At 46.2% G+C, this 18976-nt stretch overlaps 1 protein-coding gene across 4 annotated transcripts in view; it reads left to right on the top strand.

Annotated features, from left to right (window-relative positions):
• The first annotated feature begins 381 nt into the window (after positions 1-381).
• Positions 382-18976, top strand: part of Lhcgr (luteinizing hormone/choriogonadotropin receptor) — a 58787-nt gene continuing 40192 nt past the window's right edge. For 2 of the 4 annotated variants that reach the window (XM_052746538.1, XM_052746537.1), the window contains exon 1: positions 388-595. In XM_052746538.1, the coding sequence (XP_052602498.1) occupies positions 423-595 (173 nt within the window). In that variant the 5' untranslated portion in view covers positions 388-422. Of the gene's footprint in view, positions 596-3870; positions 3962-18976 lie in introns of those variants that run through there. The other 2 variants (XM_052746540.1, XM_052746539.1) reach the window with 2 other exon arrangements.

The following is an 18976-nucleotide window of genomic DNA, read 5'->3' as shown; positions in this document are numbered from 1 at the left end:
ACTTCTGCTGTTCTGCTGTGGATGCGGACAGCGACCCTCTGATCCTCTCCTGGAACCAAGACAAGGATTCAGAAGATCCCGTAGATCCCACCGCTTCACACCCCTGGCAGGGCGGAGTTCAGAACCCCTACTTCTCACTGGGATCACTTGACCACAGGCCACTCTGCTCTCAAACCCTGAGTTCATTTGCAGGCTTAGGGTCGAGGACGGGTCCCAGGGAAACCGCGATGGGGTAGCTGGCCACCGTCCCAGGTCAAGGAGAGCCGGGACTCGCCAGAGGCACGGTGAGAGGGGAGGGCGGGAGCGGGTGGGGGCCGGCGGGTGGGAAGGCTGGCCGAGGGGCGGGCAGAGGGGGCGGGCGGCCCCCCGGGTGGTCCAAGATACTGGCCCAGCCCGGGAGCTCACACTCAGGCTGGCCGGCCATGGGGCGGCGGGCCCCGGCGCTGAGACTGCTGCAGGCGCTGGCGATTCTGGTGCTGAAGCCGTCACCGCTACAGCCCCGAGAGCTGCCAGGGTCGCGCTGCCCCGAGCCCTGCCACTGCGTCCCTGACGGCGCCCTGCGCTGCCCCGGCCCTCGCGACGGCCTCTCCCGACTGTGAGTACATGGCGCCCCATACCCCTGCCTTTTGCTGCTCAAGTGTTGAGCCCCTTTGCAGGAAAGCAGGGCGTGGCTCTTCACCCTAGGAAACTTATCACCCTTCCGAGTGACGAGGACCCCCGAGTTTTGGCTGTTTCTGTTACTTCCGTGCAGCTCAGACCTGCACTTTCCTCGTGGGGGAAACTGAGGCAGGTAACTTAAAACTGTCCCAAAGCCACAGGAGGCCTCTCTTTGTAGCTGACTGGAGGTCTGGTGAAGCAGGTAGCCCTCCTTCACCAGTGTTCTCAGCCTGAGCAGTCTGAGTGGGTGTGAGCCTTGGCCAGCTGGGTCTAGGTAGGCTGCTGTGGGCTCCGCAGCTGTGGTCATCTAGGGGCAAAGTGCTCAGGCCATAGCGCCCGCCGGGGGTGACCTGATTTGTCAGCAGGGATGCTGGCTGTCTGGCCTCCAGCCACCAGGTGAGCTCCTAAGTGCCTGTGGCAATGTGCTTGCCACTCAGCCTGGTTAGCTACATGGTGAAAGACAAGCCTGGCGTCTGGCTTCTGCTGTGCCAGCCACAGATGTGAGTGAGGGATTGCAAGCATCAGCAAGCAGAGGAAGGCCATGCTTCCTGAAGCCACGGGATAAAGGGGGGTGGGGGGGTATTAGTACCAAGATACCAAATGTCCTTCCATTTAGAGGAGTTTCTCACAATTGCATGATCCTGTTAATATGGAAATGAACTGAAAGCTGATAGGTTAGTCCCAGGGGCTGGGGTGGGTGTCTGCTAATGGCTGTAAGGTGATGATGTAGGGTGATGAAATTTTTCCAAAATTGGATTGTGGTCACCGGCTTCACATAAGAATACTAAAACTATCATTTGAAATAGGTGGATTTTATGTTACATGGCTTTCATCCCAATAAAACCACCAAAGGAAGTGGGGGTGCCACAAACGCACCAGTGTGGTGGAGGTCTTCCCTGGGCTCCATTTGAAAGGATGACATGGTAGGATGGGGCAGGAATGAAACGCTGGCATGCCCCTCGGGAAGCCTGTAGCCCCTGTGCCAGCTTCTTGGAGGAATTTACCCTTCCTGAGCACTTGGTCTGCTCCCTGTGGACACGTTAACGGCCTTCAAGGATAGTTGTGGTTTCGAGCAACAGGCAAGGGGTGAGGGTTTTCTCTGAATTAGTTTCCATTAACTATCTTGTCAGCTCTGCTCCCTGAAGGTGATGGCCGTGCTGATAGAATTTGTTTCAATCAGTCAACAAATCTGTGGGCCCTGCCTCCCCGTCCTGGCCTTGCCCTTCCGTGACAAGCGTCCTGTGCTGCTCTTATAAGTGATCGCATCACTAACAGCCCTTCTCGCACACCTGGCTTGGACACTTTAGACGGTGATGCTGAGATCTAACTAGATGGAATCCCCTGTTCCAGGTCCCTCAGCTATTATGCTGCAAAGAGAGACTTCATTAATTACTTTTCTGTGGTTGCCTGTCTAAGAAAATTACTTTTCCTTTAATTAAAAAAAAAAAAAACAACAACTGCTTCCAACTTCTCTAACTTTGGTACCGGGTGGAAACTGCCTATAGCTAAGGATGGAGAAGAAACAGATAAGCCAAGTTCTAACCTCTTTGACGCTAAGCTGTTCACATGTTGCCTCAGGAGGGGACCCCGACAGACCCCTTCCCTGAAGAAAGCAGAAGTAAAACTATAAGATGCTTTTCACTGCCCCGCAGCACGGTTGAAACAAGCCTTCAAAATAGTTGCAGGGCTCACTATGGCTAAGTGGGAAGTAGGAACAATAAAAATTAAAGTGAGCAATTCTGGTTCTCTAGAAGGAGTTGGTTCTGAAGGCTTGGGAGGGAGCCTAGAGAATCCTCAGCATCCTCCACAGGCCCTCCCTTAGCATGCCCCACTGACAGCATCCTCACCTAGACATTTAGCAAGCCTCACACCAAGCATGGCAGCTCTTACAAGGTCATGCTTCCTGAAGACCAGATGACTGAGAGACGACCTTGTCCTTCAGGCAAGAACTCTGTGAAGATAGAGGCATTGTAGGAACAACAAGGAGAACCCAACATCCATGTGAAAACAGATGCTTATTTTAAAAAATAGGAAGGTTGTCACTTCGAAACAAAGTTTCTCCAAGTGTGAACTTGAGGCTGCAAAGACACATCTCCAGGCTAGACTTGGATTTCAGGTTGATAGTACTGAATTAGAAATTCTGGGAAATCCCCGGAGAACACTCCAAAGCATTGCTCTTCAAGGTGGCATAACTTCCTCCAGCTATCACCCTCTCCATACATTTGCCTATTTATTGAAGGAAGAAAGCATAAATTTAAAACCTCAGACTCAGAGACAGATAGAAACCAATCAGAACAATGGAAGGTTTGTTTTGTTTCGTTTTGTTTTTCTTCAAAGAAGAAGAGAGGAAGAATTCCATAGGGAAGGACAGGCGGAGGACACCAGGGATGAGGAAGGACATATTTGTTAGAATGAGCTCTCAACCAGAGCAGCAGGGAAGCAACAGTCTGAGAACTTAAGGGAAGGGTTTGTCTTGGGATAAGGGTGATCTGTGTGCTGGAGAAAGAAGGTGTGGGCAAAGGTGTAACTCAGTATTGAGGTAAAGCGGAGGGCCACACACAGGCTGTCATCTCCATCATAAATGTATCATTTATGATGAGAAGTAAATGAAGCAGCTGAAAAATCATCACAAGACAGAAAAACACCAGAGATCATGAGTTATCCGAAGTTAATACACAAAAGAGAGCTGAGGTTTTGAAGTAAGGCTTCCAGAAGGGAGCTGTGGTCTGGGATGAACATGTGTGCAGGGTTAGGCTTTGCAGAGGGGGAGGGGGCGCCCAGGCTGCGGCAGTTATAGGAGGGGGAGTACTGCGACGCACCTCGGAATTCGTCAGTCTCCCTCAACAGACCCATCTGAGCCTCAGTCATTCCAGATGCTGAAAACTCTGCCTTCTAAGGTCTTTGTCTGAAGTTCACTACTTGGTTTAAAAAGAAGAACAAAAGGGAACGTGAGTGATAATTGCTCATCACTGACGTGCTGCTGGCAATTTTTCAAAACAGCATTATTCAAATTATTCATATTTCCTTCTCCTTCCATTTCTCATTAAAGACATAAGTGTTTAAAACCTAAACTGTGACACAAGAAGCAGTCTCCTACATTTTCATTTGTTTTAATGGGGGGGGAGATAAATGGGAAAAAAATCATGTAAAATTTTCCCTTTCCTTTCTTCCTGTTAGCTCTAGGCAACTGGTAGGAGGGAGGGGGCGGGGAAATCTCACCTTGCACACAGTTATATAAAGATCTTTGTCTCTATGACAACAGAAAGGTTGAGCTGCTCGATATGGAAACAGCTTCTGAAAACCTGTAAGTAAATGCTAATAATAATTGTGGCAATTTATTGTTTGCATGTTGTGTCTTCTAAACAGAGATCAAGTTTCTAGATGTTTGCTAGTGACACAACCCAGAGACTCTGTAAGGAGAAAACGTGAGCACCCACCCGTCCAGTGTGCCCGGAAGGCGGGCCTCCTGACACACTTTCCCCGAGTGTCTCTCTCTCTCTCTCTCTCTCTCTCTCTCTCTCTCTCTCTCTCTCTCTCTCTCCACCGCTCTGGGTGGGGTCAGGGTCCAGGACAGCTCCCGTGGGGTGACTGGCTCACGTGGAGAGTGTGGCTCTGTTCTGAGGAGGGGAGACTCACCCAGGAGACTAGGGTAAGAGGAGAGAGGGGGCATGAAAGGCTCTAAGAAACTTAGAGATCCAGTGAATCCTGAGGGACCCAGTCCTCCAGAGGAAGGCTTTGTGGACCAACGGTGAGGGGAGGAAGCTGAACCTTGAAATAGAGAAGGAAGCTATACAAGAAGCAGAGGTTCCGCTAGAGGGACCTGGCCGGAAAGAAAAGAACTGAATGAGGCCTCCCTCTCGTTCCCTCTCCCAGACCCTTTGGAGAAAAAGAAAAAAGCAATTTTAAAGGAAGATGGAAAGCCATCAGAAATCCTTGATTTTGTACAGAGAACTGTACAAAAAGAGAAAATATCCCTGTCGACTAATTTAAGTCATTGTTCGATGCTTGCATGCAAAGAGATCAAGCACAAACCAGGAATCTCTTCTGCCTGAAGCCTTCACCATGCTTGCTACACACAGCACACACACACACACACACACACACACACACACACACACACACACACACTCACACTCACACTCACCTCCAAATACTCACAGACATCTTTCTTCCACATATCATTTGTTCAAGTGTGCCTTCTCCAATAGACCAGTTGGCTGAACCTCACTCAGCACCTTAACGTTTGAGGGCAGAGGTGGTGTGTTGTGGACTGTTGGTCTGCATCCCTGATCCCCGACCACTGGATGCCAGCAGTTCTGTTCTCCCAAATTATGACAAGGCAAAATAGAGACGCCTTAGGGGGGCAAATCTTCCCTCAGCTAATGATTTTCAATCAGCATGATGGACTGAGAACCACTTGAAGAAGTCTGATTTAACTTAGCATTCCCAGAATTCCATAGGCATGATGATTAAACTGTTTGTTGGGCTACAGAATGATTGAATTGAGGAGACAGGTTAGATGTGGCAGTGCATATCTGTAATCCCAGCACTCAGAAAGCTAAGGCAGGAGAATCGTCCTATCTCCAAGAATTCAAGGTCAGCCTTGCTTACATAGTAAGTGCAAAGTCAGCCTGGGAAACCTGAGTACATAGCTGAATAGAACAATGAACCAATGCAAGAAGTGAGTGTGTGTGCTAACGCATCCTACATCTAAACATCGCAAATCTTCATCTACTCAAGAACAGTAGTGGAAAGGGTTCTGTGGGTAGTCAAGGGAGTTGTTTGTGTCTTTGTATGTTATGTTAGCATCCAGATCCTACAATCTTCTGGCACTCTCTTTGTCCTTTGAAAGACAAATAGCAGCTGCATCTCCAGAGAAGCAAGGCCTGGCTGGGAATGTAAGTCAGTGACAGCACTTGCCTCACAGGCTTGGAACCTGGGTTCCATCCCCAGTACTGCAATCTGTCAATCAACCAATCAAGAAAACAAGAGGTGGGGACTACAAAAGTTTATTCATATCACTATACCCATTTAGATTGTTTTAGTCATTGATCTCCATCCCAGGAGCCATTAAAAACAACAGGGCCGGGCAGCGGTGGCACACGCCTTTAGTCCCAGCACTCGGGAAGCAGAGCCAGGCGGATCTCTGTGAGTTCGAGGCCAGCCTGGTCTACAGAGCAAGATCCTGGACAGGTACCAAAACTACACAGAGAAACCCTGTCTCGAAAAAAAAAAAACAAAAACAACAACAACAAAAAAAACCCAATAACAATAACTACAAGGCAAGTGACTGGGGACATACGGGTTCCAGAGCAGGGAACACCAACTACCAGGTCACATCAAAGTACCCACAGAACAGAAGAGAAAGCCTTCCAAGGTCCAGCAAGAACTTGGACTTCTAGAAGATTCTGTTCAGATTCAGCCTGTCGAGCCATGCTTGGAAGGTAATTCTTCCATATAATTGAGCCAATGTACTTTGTACCAAGCTCGGGGAGATACAGACTTTATTTGTGAAAATCATCCTTTTGAAGAAAGCAAATGAAGCCCATAGCAGGACACCAAAACACAAACAGCTCCTAAAATCTCATGAAAAAGCATGGAAACCAATTGGATCACAACAGAATCCCTTTGGCTTTGGGAGTAGATCCTCATTTAGAAAATAGTTCCTCGGGCTGCCTGGAGTTTTGATTATTTAACTCCCAAATCTGTGAATTCAAGGCTCTTTTCTGCTCATTCACCAACCACTCTCTGCCTCTCAAGCCTATTAGTCGGCCTTCATGTACTCTTCCTTTTTTATATTGATTGATTTGGGGCTGAAGAGATGACTCAGCAGTTAAAAACACAGGCTGCTCTTGCAGAGAACCCAAGTTTGGTTCCCAGCACCCATACCTGGCAGCTCGCAAATGCCTGTAACTCCAGTTTCAGGAATTCTGAACCCTCTGGCCTCTGTGGGCACTTGCACATAGTACGCATAAATTCATGCAGATACCAACACAGAGAGAGAGAGAGAGAGAGAGAGAGAGAGAGAGAGAGAGAGATGTTTTGAAAAGAAAACTTAATTTTCATGTTGTTTGTATGAGTGTTTGCCTGCATGTATGTACATGCACCACATGGGAGTCTGGTGCCCAATGAAGCCAGGAGAAAGTATCAGATCCCTGGAACTGGAATTACAGATGTTTGGTTGCGAGCATCAGAAGAGCGCTAGGAATCAAAGGCAGCTCCTCTGCAAGAGCAGCATGTGGTCTTAGCCACTGATCCGTCTCTCCGGTCCCAGCCTTCATGTCTTGAAATACGGAACAAAAAACTCTTGCCAGAATACCATCTCCCAGAGCAGCAGCCCTCGAAGTGTCCTAGCCATGGGTAATTCCGGTTGTTCACACGGGTTGGCAGTGGAGCAGAACCGTAGAGAAGCCCTGCTGTCCCCTTCAGACTGAAGAGGCCGGCTCCTTTGGACAGCCTTCTCTGTGCCTGTACTTTCTCTTGGTCGGAGAAAATGCAGATTTTAATGAAGATGAGCAGTTTTCCTACCAGAGCTTTTGTTTTGTTTTGTCTTTTGGGAAGCGAGTTAAAAGAACACCGCTCACCGAGCTCTGGTTTGTGGGCACTCTCTGGGAGCTTCTCCACCGAGTCTTCATTTTTTTTTCCCCCCAGCTTTCTCACTATTGGCAGATGACACCCCTCCCAGGCAGCAAACTGCCCACAGCTGCTCTGCACATGACCTTGAACCATAACCCTCTAATAACACCTGAGCCAAATTCAGAACAGCCCAGTTGGAAAACAAACTTCCACTTACAGAAGGAAGACTTTGCCCTTGACTCTGATGCCTGGAGGTTACTCCCGGGTCCCCAGCTTCTCGTGACCATCAGCGGTGGCATCTTGGAGCCTGGGGTAGGGATGCTCTGGTGTGATAGAGCAGAGGCTAGCACAGCCCCCTAATTGATCAGGAGGATAATCCTGGGCAGTTTAGACTCTAACACAGGCCCTCTTCCCTAATTTTCACTGCAGGTTTGGTCTGGCAGTTGATCCTGGGGCTTTTATAACGAGGGTGGGATGGCTCTTACCTCTGAGTGTAGCTCTGTAAGTACAGCAACAAAGCCAAGAGGGCTAGAAAATCGAGGTTTCCCATAATGCCAAAGTATTATCGTAACAAACTGGCAATGCAGGAAGACTGAAAAATCCACAGCCCAGATCTACAGCCGCACAGCAAGTATCTATCATCCAAAGGCCAAGCCTAACAGAATGGGTTTGTGCCTGGGAGGTGTTCATTAGAGAAAATGATCCACTGGTCCTCGTCAACCTGGGAGGCGAATAAGTTAAAACCTCAAAACAACAAAGCTCATTACTGCCTGGAGTCTAACATTCTGACAACCCGGCTTGAGCCGCCTCTGAAATATCCCTCTCCAGGACCAAGCTGATTTCAGACTCAAACGCCCCAGAGGACTGCCAGGCTCCTGTCTGAGTCCTTTTCTTTCCTTATTTCCCATCTCCGGGCCTCAGACTAGACCCGGAAAAGGTTGTGGTCAGACTTGCTGACCACTCATGATCTATCCACTGAAATATGGGATCCAAAACCCCATGCCTTGCCCTCCAGGAACCGTATGAGAGAAAGGACCAATGCTCAGGTGACTGCAGGAAATGCAGTGATTACAAGCCAGAGAAAGACCATAAGTGTGGTGGAGTCCAGTGGTAGGAAGCATCTTTTTTAGCCAAAGTAGCAAAGAAGCCTTTGAAGGACTAATTCAGCAAGCTGAGTTTTGTAATTTCAGGTACTTCAATTCCATCTTCAGGTTAATTAGCAGTATTTGGTATATCAACCGCAGCCAGTATTTATATGTTCAGTTCCAAAAGAAAAAGAGAGTGAAGGCATTTGGAAGTGTTGGGAATGAGAAGCTTGTAATGAATGAAGGAGCTTCCTGAAGCATATCTACAGGGTCGCTGCCCTGACAACATAATATTCTCTACCTCTGAGAAGTATTTTTGAGAAATTGTTATAGATGACACAGGCATTCCCTGGGGAGAATTCAACACATAGTTTCATTTACCAGAGTTATTCTTGTCATGTTATATTATTGCTGGAGGAATTTGAGTTTAGAGGGCACATTGAGTTATTTTGCTATGTGTCTTTAGAAAACTTTAAATGGATTTTGAGTAAGGGCTTAGATGTGTTTACCATTTTCCTCGGAGGCTTTGTATTTTTAATTTAGTTGTTGCACAAATGACTTGGAAAAGCCATTATCCACAGAATCTTTGTAACATCTTTGTTCACAGGATATTTCATAAACTCCTTGCAGGAGCTTCCTGGATGCTCGGGAAATGGCCGTCTCAGAGGCTAGTCACTCAAACTGCATTTCCCACTGGGGAAGTTCCAACTGGCTGGAATTTTTTAAATCAATGAGCAAATGTGAACTCTCAAAGTGGCTCCCTAGAGTCAAAACATTTCACGGGGAAGTCGTCCTTTGTCATCTCCCTGAAAGGCTATCAAGTGAGGCTTCTCCAAGTTGAGTGTAAGAGAACAGTACCAAGTGGGCATGGCCACCTTCCTCTCAGTCATCCCATCCCTAACCAGTGGAGAGGCAGAGTGAAGAACAAGGAATATGTACTTTATAGACGGGAGAGTGACCCGGGACAAGTAGAAGACTCAACTCCAAATTATTGCACCCATTCATGCTGGCCCGGCCAAGGAAGTGGAGCTGTGTGAGGCATAGTCCAGATAACTTCAGTCACTCACAGTGAGAGGCTCTGAGTAAAAAAGCACATGCTGAGTTCCTGTCTTGTGCTAAGTCCTGGGTTAGTATTATGTAAGATTTTTCCATATAATATTTTATGTATTATTTGAGAACTGCATACAGTGTATTAATATCCACTCCCACTCCTCCCCAAGCCTAACTCCTCTCAGATCCACCTCTCCATACCCCTGGCCAGCTTCACAACCTCATTTGAAAAAAAAATAAATAAATAACCTACCAAGTCCAGTTTGAACTGCCCACACACTCATACACTGGACAGTGATAAACCTAGGAGGGACCACACCCTTAAAGAAAACTGACTTTCCCTCTCCCAGAAGCCATAAATGGACAACAGCTCTTCAGGAGCTGGGGGTGATGACCCTCCCTTGCAGATCATCCCAGCTGGTATGAGTTCATGAGTATAGCAATCTTGCCTTGTCTGGAAGACACTGTTTCCCTCTGGTCCTATCTGACCTCTGGCTCTCACAGTCTTCCCGCTCCCTCTTCTGCAATGGTTCTTAGCCTTGCGGGTGAGGGGGAGGGAACATATACAGATGTCCCATTTCTGCCTGAGCACTCCATGGCACTTCTTCTCTTCCCTTTGGTCAGTTATGACTTTCTGCATTAACTACTGTCCATTAGACAAAGAAACTTCACTGATAAGGTCTGAGAGCTACACTAATCCATGGACATAGAGATAGGAATTTGAAGGGCAGTTTGATACTATGTACATTTAGGAAAATAATAGTACACTATATTCACCTCAGGGGCCTCTGAGCTCCCCTACAATGGGTTCTCAGCCAAATTCCTAGTCAAGCATTTCCTCCTGTGGAGTAAGCCTTAAATACAACCAGAAAGTAATTAGTTACCTTCTAATATTCATGCCACTGTTACATCCCAGTCTTATCTTGCCTCACTGGTCATTATTGTAATTCATAAAGTTTACAGCTATGTAAGACTGTTGGGGATGTTTTTACTACCAACTGCCTACACAGCTCCTTCCAGTAATACGAAGCTGGCCAACAGGGAGGAAATCAACTTGATTAGTACCAACTTGATTTCTCCATGTTCTGCAACCAAAGTGTGTGGTGTCTTTAGCAATAGGGTATCATTGAGTTCTTGTGGGCATCTAAGATCAGTGACAGTAGCCTGTATTATTTTGGGGGTTTCATGGCACCCCTGACCAGCAACGTGAGAGGAGTATTCCACACCTGCCACTGGACTTTTCATTTGACAACCTATGGCTTCCAGGAAAGATGCTGTCTTAGTCACTATTCCATTGCTGTGAAGAGACACCATGACCAAGGCAACTCTTATAAAAGAACACATTTAATTGTGGGCTGGCTTACAGTTCCAGAGGGTTAGTCCATTATCATCATGGTGGAGCATGGTGGTGTGCAGGCAGGTGCTGGGGCAGTAAGCTGAGAGCTTTGTATTTCGATCTGCAGGCAGAGAGACAGAGAAAAAGACTGGGCCTGGCATGGACTTTTGAAACCTTAAAGCTCACCCCACAGTGACACACTTCCTCCAAGAAGCCCAGGCCTACTCCAACAAGGCCACACCCCCTAATCCTTCCAAACTGTTCCACTCTCTGGTGACTAAGCCTATGGGGGCCATTCTTACTCACACAACCACACACATTATCTCTCCTGTGTAGGATAACTCCAACTCTTTTGTATGGATACACATATTATTTAAGAAGCTTATAAAATAGTAGGTTTCCAGGAGGCATTTTCAAACATCCACAGTGTTACTTACCTCTTCTCCCACCCTCTCTCTATCTTGGCATTTTTAAATTTAGTATCAAAACTATAGATTTTACAGATGACATGCATTCTATAGATCTGAAATGCAGATGTGGTTTGAAGCTGAGTGCTTTGGTTCCAGAATACATGTTCTGTGCACCTCACACTGCTCAAGAGAGAAAGTGTATACAGTTATATATGGAAGATACATTCCTTCAAGTGCATAGCCTGAAAGGGACCTAGAAGTAAGGGTAGAAGATGTACCAGGGTGAAGATGTACCAGGTGGTAGAAAAAGTGTGAATGTCAGGCACACGTGAGACAAGTTCAAGAAGCACAGGTGGTTAGGTTTGTCTAGGAAGATATTATCCAGAGGGAAGGTGTGAGCCATGAGCATAATGTAAAATTTTCTGGTAGCCACATTTAGGAAGTTTTCTAAAGTTGAAATGAATTTTAATAAACTATTTCATCGAGTATATGTAAAACATCATCTCAATAAGCAAGCAATATAAAACTTACTGTGATATTTGACTTTTTTTTCTTACCAAGTCTTCAAAGCTTGGTATGGTTTTTTTTTTTATTTCCAATAATTTATTTGTCAAACCATAGATCAGAGCATGGATCCACCCTTGTTAGAGAAACTTCTCCTGGTAGATGTAAATTATTTATTTATTTATTTATTTATTTATTTAATAGCTTAAGTAATTTAATAGTTTTATCACATCTTTTCCATTTTTGTTCCTACCATTTCAAAGGGTAACCTAAAATGACTTGAAATAAAATTACCGAATATTATATCCTTATGCCAAATCTTGGTATGTTTTTGAAATCCACAAGTCATCACAATTCAGACACATTTTCAGTGGACTGGGGACCAACCACATGTGGACTAGTGGCTGCCATATTGGACAGCACAAGTCTAGTGTAGGGAAGGAAGAGTAGGAAGTACAAAGATTAACACATGAGCCCACTCTAAGACACTTGTTGATGGTTAACTAGGCCAAGGGACCTTACAGAAGGTACTTGAGCACCAGAGTGGCATGATAGGAGTTACCAGGAAGAGTAATTGGTAGGGTATGAAGAAGTCCAGGTAGAATGGAGAAAAACCTTTTAGGGGATCCTAAAATGTTCAAAGTAGAATAAAGAATGACCAAGAGTGGTGATTAGTAAAGAACAAAGGGACTGGAAGAAGAGGCCAGTAGAGGCAGAAGCCACCAGAAACTAAGTGCTCTATGACAAAAGAGGGGACATGTTCGTATAAACACCTGGAAGTTCTCAAACAGTGTTAAGAGCAGTGAGGTCGTTAGGCCCGGACTTGGACAGAAGAAGGCGAGAAATCCACTTTGGGGGGCTCTACAGCTTCAAGGAAGAACAGGAATTAAGCTGCACCTTCAAGTTGAAGACTGAGAGCATGCCCCCAAAACCACCACAGGCTCCATTCGGAAGGTAAAATTTTTCACAGAAAAGGTAAACGATTGTATGGTTGGGTGACTTGATTCTTGGCGAATGTGGTGACCAGTGACCAATATCAGGATCCATCTCTAAATTATCACATGCTTCAGGAAGTCACTGCACTTTTCCTAGCCCAAGTGTGCCTCTGTCTAGTGAGGAACTGAGACAAAGAACCTGTAAGGAGCCCCCTGGTCTGGCTCACGGACCTAACACAGGAAGTGTGTCTGGCAGATCATGGTGGTATTCACCTGACTGTCCTTTCCAGGGGCACTCCAAGATTTCCTGATGGAAAGCTTAATTAGCAGATTATCTGCTCCTCCTACCCCATGCTGAGTTAGCGTGGAAGCCTCAGCTGAAACGTAGAGACCAGAATGAAGTGACCCTCAGTGACATAGGAGAACCATTTTCATTTCACTCTAAACGAAAGCAAACGTTATTGTAATTGCCGAGAAGGTCCAAAAAGAGCAGGAAAATCTTGTGTCTGTTAAATGTAGAACAAAACCGTGAGTAATAAACACAAAAGCATTAGCAGTCTTCAAATTTAAATATGCACGTCCACTTTTCAACAGGTTTATGTACAAAAAGTTTTTTTTCCTTTTTTAATCAAAAGCTTTGACCTCTGAATTCTCCCTTTTTCTCCATTTTAAAATTCAGGGTGTAGCTCTAACAACAAGCTAATGGTCTGTGGAAAATGTATGTGTTTGTACCTTTCTTGAATGGATAATGGGGACAGCGCTCTTAAACAGTTAGAAGGTGGTTAATAAAATTATTTTCCTCCTACCCCACGCTGGGCAGAAAGAAAGGTAAGAGCTCCCACAAGATGACCAAAGACTCTACCCAGGTTTGGAGGACTTCGGATGAATGCCTGATTTTTCCTCTGGCCTCCTCGGGCAAAGTCTCTGCCTAGGCTCTCAGAAGGTGGGGCTGCCCAGGAAGCAGCTTGCACTCTGAGAAACCTAAGGGAGGTGAAAACCCTCCAGCTATCATTTGCTTTATGCCCCGAGAACCTGTCTTTTTTTAAAAAGTGTCAATTGAAGTCTATTTTTTTCATTCACCTAGAGAGTTTGCTATTTAAAGGAACCCTGCAGTGAATCCTTCTGTAGAACAAAGGCCTTTTGATAATTCAAATGTATCTCAATTGATAGGTTTTCTTAACCAAGGATTTCTAAATCCATCTGCTTCTGTAAAGGCAGCCCCTGGAGCCCTCCTGCAGAGCAATGATGCTCTGCAAACAAACCTTACTTTGAGAGCCGGTTAACAAGCCTGCGAACAGGACAAACTGGCTCCTCCCAGGGCTGTCTATGCTACTAAGAGACATTAGATGTTAGAAATGACTAGGGAAGCCGGGCAGTGGTGGCACACGCCTTTAATCCCAGCACTCAGGAGGAAGAGGCAGGCGGATCTCTGTGAGTTCAAGACCAGCCTGGTCTACACAGGGAGTTCCAGGATAGGCTCCAAAGCTACACAGAGAAACCCTGTCTCAAAAAGAGAGAGAGAGAGAGAGAGAGAGAGAGAGAGAGAGAGAGAGAGAGAGAGAGAGAGAAAAGAAAGAAAGAAATGACTAGGGAAGGCATAATAAACTGGTCTTGTTTTCTTCATGGACATTGGATTAATCTAAATAACATGAATTTTCAATGTTCTGGTTTCACTCTGACAGAAAGCAACTTGGGGGGTGGGGTTCTTTCAGCTTGCACTTCCAGGTAACAGTCCCTCCCTGAAGGAAGTAAGGGCAGGAACCTGGAACAGAAAGCATGGAGGAAGGCTACTGGCTGGCTCCCTCTCTGGCTTTCTTACACCTTCTAAGGGACGGTGCAGCCCACAGCAGACTGGGCCCTCCCACATCAATCATTCATGAAGACAATCTCTCACAGACACGGCCACAGGTCCACCTGACAGTGGCAGCTCAGTTGAGGCTCCCTCTTCCCGGACTTAAGTTGACAGTAAAACTAACCAGGACACTTGGCCATTTATAGGACCCCTGGACTCCAAGTGGCTTCATTCCAACCCTAAGGGGTGGAAGCCACTCCCACTGCTTTAGCCCATATGTAGCTTGGGACCCACAGACTGGATTAATGAATAGAGACCATCTCAAAGCTGGTAGAGCTGAGACAGCCCTTGCCATCCCAGTTAAGGACTTGTTGTTGGGATCCTGTATATGTGCAGCTCGGGGTCTTGCATCTTGCGTCATCGGAGGGTGCTGGTAACTACGTACGGTCCTTTAAAAGCTGGATGCAGATCTCACGCACTCTCTCTGCTCTCTCTCTCTCTCTCTCCAGGCCTGGCTCTCCTCTGTCCTGTCCCCTCCCTCCTTCCAATAAAGCTCTCTGTAACTCTGGTAGTCATGGCTGTGGCTTGTGACTTTTCTGCCAGTAACCATCGCCGCCACCAGCACCGTTCATATCCTTTCACTTGTCATAACTCCTACAGCACAGGCTTGAGTACTGTCATAATCTGGGGGTCACCTGTACTGTGTCATGGATTCATTTAAAAATCCATCTCAAATGGTAAGACTGAAAGGTGAAATCGGTACAAGATCCCTGGTGCCCCAGCTGTCCACTCAGAGAACAACCCATGCTGCAAGGTGGACTCTTGTGGGCCCTGGCTCTTCCCACTCACCCTAGACTCCTTGCTTCTTTATCCTGGCAACTGTCTGGTAGCCCCAGAGGCTGTCTAAGAATGAGGCCCCTTCCACTGCCACATACTCTTGTTCTCAATCCCCAGGTTGTTGTGGAATATTTAAGTTGTGTTACATTCGCTTATGCTGTGGAATATTTGTCTAATGATGCAAAGGTATGTTGCATTTGTTTAACTCTTTAAAGCTGTGTTACTGTGCCTGCCTGAAACACCTGATTGGGCTAATAAAGAGCTAAATGGCCAATAGCAAGACAGGAGAGAGAAATATGCGGGGCTGGTGGGCAGAGAGAATAAATAAGAGGAGAAATCTAGAGAAGAGGGAGGGGCAAGAAAAGGAGATGGAGAGGAGGATGCCAAGGGCCAGCCACTGTAGATGTGATTCTAAACAGTCTTATTAAATAAGAAACACAGAGCCAAATAAAGAGTTAAAAGCCCAGAGATCAAGCAGTAGCCAAGAGCTAAGACCACCTTATCTTACCACTCACTGCCGTACTTTCCCTGAGAGAGAGACCTTCTTCCTGTGACCTGTCTTTTTATTGCCTTTCTGTTCTGCCTTCTCATTGGTTCTAAACCCAACCACATGACTTCCTCGTCACTGCCTGTCAATACAGACCTCCAGGTCTCTATGGTTCGTACTGAGATTAAAGGTTCGGGTCACTGCTTGGCTGTGTCCTTGAACACACAGAGATTCTTCCTGCCATGTGATCAGATTAAGGGCTTGTGCCACCAACGCCAGACTTCTGCTAAATAGCTTGCTCTTAGCTCTGATCCTCAGGCAACTTTACTTATACAAATAAAGTCACATTTCAGCACAAATAAAATACACCATATTTCCCCCTTCTATTCTAATAAAAAGAAAAAAGGAAAAAGGTTATAACTAATATAAGAAAAACTATATACAATAAGTACAATAACTATATATAATATATACAAGCAATAAATACCTAAACAGTGTCTAGTCCATTTGCATTTGACAAATTCAGAGAAAATAATTCCATTAAGCCACACAGCCACACAGCCACACAGCCACACAGCCACACAGCCACACAGCCACACAGCCACACAGCCACACAGCCACACAGCCACACAGCCACACAGCCAGCCACAGAGTAAGTAAAAGGATAAACGGCGCTGTTTGGTCAGTGGAAGAGTCACAGCCACGGCAGAACCCAATATTAGTTTTTAGAGCTTTAATGGAGGGAAAGGAGGAGGGAGCCAGGCCTGGTGGAAAGGAAACACAGGAAGAGAGGCGCAGAGAGACCGTAGGGGTCCATGTGTGGCTTTTTAGGGCGGAGATTGCGTGACCACGCAGTGGGTACGTCGATGACATAAGATGTTAGACCCGGAAGTGTAAGAGCAGGATCCTAACAGTAAGAAGGAAAGATGCACAGAATAAAGAAAGGTAAAAGGCCCAGAGGCAAATTTAGTTAAAGATAAATGGAATAATTTAAGTTAGAAAAGCCAAGCTAAGGACGGGCATTCATAAGTAAGAATAAGTCTCCATGTATTTATTTGGGAGCTGGGTCGTGGGCCCCCAAAGAATTAAAAAAAAAAAAAAAAAAAAAAAAAAACTACACCAGGTCTCCACTCCTGCATCCCTCTCCCTTAGGGAGATATGTATAGTTAGGAGTGTCATCCACTTGCTTTAGACAGAAGAGGGAGGGGCCTTCCTTTGCCTTCCCTGCTGTGTGCACAGCACCCATTCTTTTCTGGAGGCTGCCCTGGAGAGCTGCTGTCCTAGCCTCATCCTTTCCCCCTCCTCCCTGGCTTCTGCTATTTATCAATTTTCCCACAGGGGTTCCTGACAGTCACAATTATTATTATTATTTTTTTTAATGAAAGTATGTCTAACTTCAAAAAATAAATGAATGACGAAAAGGAAAAGATAGCCAATCAAAACACAAAATTTTCTTCTCCTTTTGCTTCTTGGGTACAGGGAATTCAGTGAGCATGCGTCTTCACTGGGGTAACATGATCATTGGCCACTCGAGTCTCTGATTTTAGCTAATCTTTGAATCCCCCTTTCCGACTTCTGCTCCTCTTTACTCAGCGTGGGTAACAATCCTGAGGTATGCACATGTGTTTTACTTTTAGGTATTTAGTGCCCATGGGAATAGGATTGTGGGCTTATTTAGACAATTGTTCCCACTGCTACAAGTTCCTGGCACTATGGAAAGAATAATCAAGGCCTCCATCAAGAAGGGAGCACCCTCAAAGGGAGGACTTCCAAACGGGTATTAACAAATCACAGCTGGATAGGAGGAATAACTCCACCAGAGGTATCCATCAGGAAGGGAGCACCCTCAAAGGGAGGGCTTCCAAATGGATATTAACAAACACAACTGGGTAGGAGGTATAACTCCACCAGAGGCATCCATCAGAAAGGGAGCACCCTCAATGGCAGGACATCCAAATGGTACTTATAAATCACAGCTGGGGAGGAGGAAGAGCTCCGCCATCCTACAGCACAGTAGGTTAACTGTGGTAAACAATTCTTTGACTGTTTGAAAACAGCAAGCAGAGGGGCCTTTGAATGTTTCCCAATTTCCAACACAAAGAAATGCAGCATGTCTGAGGTGGTGGGTGCACTCATCTGCCCAATATGCATTGTAGACCTGTATGAAATGTCACAATGCCCCTCGTGACTATGTGTCAATATTTAATTTAAAATAAAAATATGGGCCACATCATGAATGGGTGCTTTCAGAAATGAAAAACAGCCACTTGACAGCACAGAAACTGTTGTCGATTGAAGACAAATCAGAGATGAGTATGTGACATCTTGTAATAAAAACATGTGCCCGTGGGAAACCGTTTTGGAGCCCTGGGACCATGTTCTCCATGCTGCTCCATCAGTGAAAGCAGCAGGCACCTCCTCACTCCACTTCTCTGCTCATCCTCTGGCCCCAGGCCTCTCTCTTGACCTAGCCACACCCACAAAGCCGCCCACTGTTCTCAGTGGTCCTTTTGATGTCGGGGACTCTTTATTCTCATCTCGGCTGCCTCTCTGGCTCTGCAGAATCGCCATCAACGGCAAAATTTCATCTCGCACTGGGGACAGCCAGTGCATGATCTACAGCTACTCTCACTCCTGCCCAACCTTTGCTCCTCATCCCTCAGCCCTCCATCAATCAAGAGCTCAGGCAACCTCCCCGGTCAGATCGAAACCAAACTGCTCCTGCGGGAACCACACAGCATGCTCCCATTTGGAAGGGGAGGCTGTCTGCCCAGAGGAGGCTTCAGCTGTTGAGCTCCATTTGCATGAATAAACAGCTCTGAAGGGTTCAGCTGAAGCTTTTATGTAAACACTCTCCAAAATATGTTCTGTGCTGCATTATCCCCAGCCATAAAGATTCTGGAATCGGAATTTGGCTGTCAGTTTTATTGATGTTGCATGGGGTACAGTAGAATACAGCTTTCTCTTTTGGAAATTTATTGGCATGGCAGTGCGAAGAGCAATAAAACTGTGTTTTTAATCAGTAAGCCAAGCAGACATGATTCCAGGAGAAATATAGGAAGCAAACATGCCATGGTGAGGAGGTTTCCCCCTCCGCTGTCCCTGCTGCTCTGGTTAAATAATACGGGGGGGCGGGGGAGGCATACAGGGGTTCTTGGTGGGACTGTCCTCAAGCACAGACCAAGAGAACCTTCTTTGCATTACTCCTTCTGCGTGGTCTCCAAGAAACCGTTGAGTGAAAGCATTTTCCAGAAATGAAGTTTCTGAAATTCCCCTTCATTATCTCCAAAGAAGGGATCACTGGTGA

Source organism: Peromyscus californicus, unplaced genomic scaffold (assembly GCF_007827085.1).
Source record: "Peromyscus californicus insignis strain IS unplaced genomic scaffold, ASM782708v3 Scaffold_1__1_contigs__length_55948999, whole genome shotgun sequence".
NCBI classification, from domain to species: domain Eukaryota; kingdom Metazoa; phylum Chordata; class Mammalia; order Rodentia; family Cricetidae; genus Peromyscus; species Peromyscus californicus.
The sequence above is the reverse complement of the archived record's forward strand: the minus strand, read 5'-3'. Positions and strand labels throughout refer to the sequence as shown.